This window comes from Cygnus olor, chromosome 10 (genome assembly GCF_009769625.2).
Source record: "Cygnus olor isolate bCygOlo1 chromosome 10, bCygOlo1.pri.v2, whole genome shotgun sequence".
Classification (NCBI taxonomy): domain Eukaryota; kingdom Metazoa; phylum Chordata; class Aves; order Anseriformes; family Anatidae; genus Cygnus; species Cygnus olor.
In genome coordinates, this window is record NC_049178.1 from 17,737,852 (window position 1) to 17,743,851 (window position 6,000).

A 6,000-nucleotide genomic window follows, 5' to 3' on the forward strand; every position below is an offset into this window, starting at 1 on the left:
CTAAATATAATTTAATTACATCTCCTTCCTAACACTTCCTAAGATTTCATGCAAGTCGGACCAATGTAAAGAGATTTACAGGCCAGAGAAAGGCCCCCCACGTCAGCTTTGGAGTCCAGTTTCTGTGTCCACCCCCGAAGGAAGGAGGATGGTGAGAAGGGGGTCCCTGTGACAGTGCCTCCTGCAAAGCCCCAGCGAGGGAGGCGTTTTGCATCTCCTCGCTGCGACAGGCTGCACACAGCGGGCCACGCTTCGCATCACACGCCCAGGTGGGAAACAGGAAAAGAGGTTTGTTGTGAGGTTTTGTTTGCTTTCTGCACAGTTCAGTACTTACGGGCTGAGGGGTGGCTTTTGGTTCAGTTGACTTCACATGCAGGTGTGTCATCATGGCTTGCAGGCGCTCTTTATCTTTTGCAAGCTGAAGGGGGGGAAAAGAATGCTCTATTACTTGTAGGAATAAAATCCAATCTCTGCTTATTCCTAATTAAACAGTTGGCACCAACGTGCAAGACAGAAGAGTTTTATTGCTGAGCAGTTTGGAAATTGTATATGGTCTTTTTGCGAGGCAAAGCTAACACTTGGTGCTGGGTGTCAGTGCTTCCCAAAGCAAAATGCATTAGCCCTTGAGTGAGAAGAGCTAGACCTGCCGGCACCAAGAGGTTCACTCTAGCCCTGACAGCTAAAAGACAACAGTGAATCATGTTTATTAACCAGCCCCGCTCCAGCCCGGGAGGCGCAGCAGAAAGAGAGCTACGCAGTGCCTCCGTGATGCCTTCTCCTCCTTCCGTAGCAGAAAACAAGCAGCACGAGCAGGCCGCAGCTTTCGCGTCATGTGCAGGCTTTGCGGCACCGCGCAGCAGGCGGGGAGACGGCGGTGGTTAAACCACACGAGGCTCCGCGGCGAGTCACGACAGGCAGCCTCGGCGCTCTGCTTGTCCTTGAGAACTGGCAAAAACCCCCTGGGGCCGGGAGGGGAACCCGAATCCCTTTGGTGCATGCATGAGGGAGCAGGGTGGGAAAGCTAACCATGTCGTCCACCGCATCACAGCCCACAACTGGGGCCAAACTCCTGTGCTGGATGTCGAGGGCTGTCCCTCGCTTCCTCAAGTCTCTTGAGGTTTTTTCCTTGAGATCTGCACCTGGATGGTGTCTCAGGATCACACCCTACACAGCTGTGGCCAGGATGGCTTCCCAATGCATTTCAAGTGCACTGGCCAGGCACTAAATCTCACTATTTTTGGAAACCTTTTTTTTTTTCTATAAGCAAATAGGACTTTTTCTGGCTGCTATTAAAAAAAAAAAAAAAGAAAAAAAAAGAAAAAAAAAAGCAGGACGATATTATGAAATAATACTAATGAAAAAGGCGTGTTAACCTACATGCCCAATATAAATGCTCCTGTTTCCAGCAGGACTTGGATCAGGTTCTCACAGATGACAATTTTTGCAGAGCTGAGTTGTGCTTTAGACAAGCCAGATCCCTGGTGCCAAGAGGAGAACTGTGCTTGCATTCCAGTGAAACTTTAAACAACCTGCCCACCTTATCACAGTCATCTGTTTGTAGCAGCGACGTTGGGCTAAGTGTATATAAAAGGAGACTTGGTCATAAATCCCCATTCATAACCTTACAGTCAAGGTTGTCTTGCTCTTCACAAGGCGAGGGGTTTTGGACCGTGCCAGAAAGGCGTCATGATGGGATAAAGTTTGGCACACAAGTTTGCAAGACAGGAATTAAATAAAGGAAAAAATGGTGTCACCGCTGTGTGCTCTGGAAGTGCAAAACAAAATTGCTGGGCTTTTCAAGCTGCTTTTCTTTTCTTGGTCAAAAACCTCCATGGCGAGTGAGAAAAGCTGAAGCCGATAGCAGATCTCCTGCAATCTATCACCAGATCTGCTCTGGATATCACAAAAGAGCAGCGATGGGCTCTTATCATAGCAATGCAGTAGGAACTTCTCCCTCTGAGAGTCCTCCGAGGACCTCTTCAGAGAAAGTAGAGGTCTCCCCCCTCAGCTGCTGTGCTTTACACAAAACAAATAAAAAACAGTAAATATCTTATTCTCAGTGCAGCTTTGTTGGGCAGTCTCTCGTTCTTAGCAGTTAGTGGCCACTGTGGCTGCACGGCAGGGTCATCTGTGCATGACATTTTGGTCTGCAGGCTACTGCAGAAACCAAAGCTCTAGCCCAAACAAATAAAACGCGGGCACCTGAAAACTTCCTGCTCACAACAGAGCAGTGCCAGCAGGGAAAGGCACCTGGGCAGCGCGGGGCACACCCTGTGCGGTGCCTCCTCTGCGTCCCTTCGTCAAAACGGAGCGGTACTGCACTCCCAGCAGTCGGGGTCCTTGCTTTTATTGGTTTTAGTCATCATCTTAGCACGCTTTTAATGCAGTTTCTGGTGGGTGAACGTTATTAAAGATCCTCTCGACATTTCAGGCAGACACACGCTAGTGTTTTGTCATAGTCTAGGAATTCAAACACTCACCCAGTTAGGCAGGAGTTTAAATTATGAAAAATAGAGGTCTCTCAGTTTCAAAGCACTGAAGAGAAGTAAAAAAAATCTGAAGAATTTCTTTAAACTGTTTTTCCCCTAGGTCAGGAAGCAGCAGTGATACCAAACCAGAACGTCACCAGCAGCCCCTTCGCTCAGCAGGGTGATTCAAGAGAAGTCACGACGGCTGCTGGGCCGCTGGTGGGAGCAAGTGCTCACTGGTGGCACTCACTGGAGTGCAGATGGTCCCGAAATGGGGATTGCTAGTGGACTTACAGGAAAACGCTCCTGATCTACGGACAGTGTTATTGGGCAAGAGACTGTTATGAAACAAAAATAAACTGATTAATGCAACTCTTGAATCAGTCTATTCCAGTGCCTCAATGCTCCTGGTGGGCACTATATCCCACCAGGAAATTATTTCCTACCTGCTGGTCTCCTGTGACAGCTACTTAGTCTGTAATAGTGCGCTTGAATGTATACGCCCAGCTTTAATTTGGAGTCACACTGGTAGCTCCCTCCCTTGGCACCAACATCGAGCAGGACAGGGGGAACAGACGGAGCCATGTCCTTGCCTGCAGGCTCAGCTGGCACCTGCAGACCTCCTGAGTCCTGCTGGAAAGGGTGCCCCTACCTCTGGGTGCAGAACCCTCCCCTAAATGACAGTGCTGGCTGATGGCACAGGAGAAAATACCAGGCGGGCTTTTTAGAAGAACAGGGGCTGTAGATCTGTAAAAGCTTCCTGTGGCAAGGACTTAGAGCTGCTGGTCCAGCCTGAAAAGTCTACATGTTCAGAGAGGGCCTGGTAAAATTCAGGGTCAAGACCTTATCATTTGAAGATCCAACACTGGGGAGCAGATTAGAAACAGCAAGTTCTTGGTTTTCAGTGCAAATTACTTCAACACATGAGTTCTGCTCCCTACAGGGCATATGAAGACTCTTACAACACAGTCCCATCTGAAGCCTCATTCTTTTTTCCTGTATCCTTTTTGAAAGGTCTAGATGGTGAGAGTTTTCAGATGGCCACCCAGTTCTTCATGGAAAGCCTCATTTTGTGAGGCTACCCCCACTCACAGTTCTACCAGCTGGTGGTGGAATTCAGTGGGGTTCTACCATGGTCTAGGTGCCTAAGAGTGCTTCCATGGAAAACCCTTCCAGAGCAAGGTACATGCATACAGTGCTTTGCAAGCATGGACACCAGACACATGCCTTGGCCTGGAGAGGTTAAATCCTAACACTGCACCTGCTTGAAAAGCAGAAGAGGGAAGGCACTGAAAGCACAGGCCACAAGGGGCTGAAGGAGAGGAGGCAGCATGGACGTCAGTGGAGCAAGAGAGAAGGCATTAGGCACACAGGGTGCAGAAGCTGTACGGGAGGAAAACCAGACAGAAAATAGTAGCAAGGAGCAGGAACGTGAAAATGGAAATCCAGTGAGGGCATTCAACAGGAGCAACGTGGCCAGATCAACAGGAAGAGGAGATCGCTTCAGCAGCAGGATTTTGGAAAAAGACCAAGGACAAAGGAGAAGGAAGCCAGTCATGGGCAGTGTGAGAGACAACCAAGCCATAACCTTCCCTCCTGTTACGTGCTTATTAGTAAGGCTGTGTACTAGAAAGGTTCAGGATCCGTTTTTCAAAAGTGTCAATGGATGCTTTAGGAAAACAAGCCCATGCAGTGTTTTCACTCCCCTGAAAATGGTCAGCTGTATTCATGTTCTACTGGGAGATATTTTTTTTTTAAAAAAAAAGAAGTATATCGAAGCCTTGTTGCTGTCCTGAAATGTTTTTCCACTCAAAGCTGGTGTTGCAAAATGAATGTCATATTCCAGCTAAGATCTCACTAAGGACAGGGAAGTGTTCCTGTGTTTGTATTTTACCCAGCAGCCCAATTCTCACTATTTATAATGGCAACAAATGATCATGTCAAGATGGTTTAAACAAAGTGAAATATGAGAAGATTTCTACCTTGTCTGTGATATTTTAAATGTTTGTGATGGAAATGCTGAGACCTAAACTTCATGATACTTCTGCAAAAGGGCATTTACAATCAAACACAAAACATATCTGACCTGTTTTTTCCTCCAGAAAGTTCACTTAAAATTACTTCCTTTTAAAAACACTGCATTTATCTCTGTCCATGATACTGACAATACTATTCTGTGTAAAATAAATAACATTAAAAAAAAAGGCTTGCATTTGTGTCCATCACATTTAAAACCTGAAGTGTTTCCCTCAGTTGTAATGGATTTGTTAAATTTGTGTCTCGATAGGGCTGTATGAGCATGAGACAGGGCAGCAGCTGGGTCTTGCCAGGATGTTGGTCCCTGAACAGCACACAACGCTGCACAGCTCCACTTGAAGGCAAAGCTTCTCATCACTGCTGAGAGTCATGGGCCAAGTGGGAAAAGCTACAGGTCCCTCTCCTACCTGGCTCACAAAAGTCACGTAGTTGGCCACAGGGCTGATTTGTGCCCCTGTTGGCAACTGCTCCATTGGGGGAGCGTTAGGTCAATGGTCTTGGTCCAGCTGCTCCTGCTCTAACACGCTGGGTGCTGCAGACCGTGTCACTGAAAACTCTGCTAATGGGCTAGGCTTTCATTTTATTATGTTTCTCTGTGAAAAAAAGAGGTCACAGACTGATAATGTAGGCACTGGAAGACAAATCCTCTGTCTCCTCCTGTGTACAAATTTATGTAGATTATCAGAAGACAGATCCACAAGATCATTGGAGGGAGAAGGGGGGAGTTACAGGTGCATTTCAGAAGCAGGACAACCCTCTTCTTCCATCCATTCTTGATGGCTAATGCATAGATGGTCTCACTCTATTATTAACAACCCAGTCTAAATTAAGCCTCCAGTTCATCCTGTTTACTGTGCTAGTAAGACTGTTCGAAAAAGTCATACAGAATTTTTTTGACTTAGCCTTCATATCACTTTGAAAATATGCTCTTGTCTTTGGGAATTTCGGCTACCTTCCATGCAAGGACTCTAAGCTAAGACGTATTCCCAATGCTAAATGGGTGCGAATCTGTGAATATTAGTCACTTGTTATAATTAGTGTAATGCAGCACTAATGAACCTTTCCAAAGTATTGTCAAAGGCCTGCAGAGAGGCAGCAACCAATGGTGGTGTCCTGTTCAAGTCTAGGGCATCACCCTGTAGTTCCAGGCACAGACATGCCCAGTAACGGCAGGAGAGAAGGATTAATGCGTTTCAAGCTGACTGCAACTGAATAATCTAGATTTACCTTCAGCACGAGTTATTACTGCATCTTGGTAAAAGATTATCTCGTATCTCAGTTTACCAGGAAGACTGCAGATTCTTTCTTCTAATTCCCAAGAAACTTGTTAAAATAACAGACCATTTCTCATAACATTTTCTGCGAGACTCTTGATATTTTATGACTGGTAGTTTGATTTTTATAAAACTTGTATTAAAATAGTTTATATTGCTTTAGCTAATAGTGAAAAAGTGTCATGACCAGCGTGTTCCTGAAAGTAAAATTTAGGAAATAT

At 46.0% G+C, this 6,000-nt stretch overlaps 1 protein-coding gene across 32 annotated transcripts in view; it reads right to left on the minus strand.

Annotated features, from left to right (window-relative positions):
- FOXP1 (forkhead box P1) overlaps positions 1–6,000 on the minus strand; it is a 370,950-nt gene that overhangs the window by 30,413 nt on the left and 334,537 nt on the right. For all 32 annotated transcript variants that reach the window (XM_040568521.1, XM_040568515.1, XM_040568509.1 and 29 more), the window contains one exon: positions 335–418. In XM_040568521.1, the coding sequence (XP_040424455.1) occupies positions 335–418 (84 nt within the window). The remainder of the gene's footprint in view (positions 1–334; positions 419–6,000) is intronic.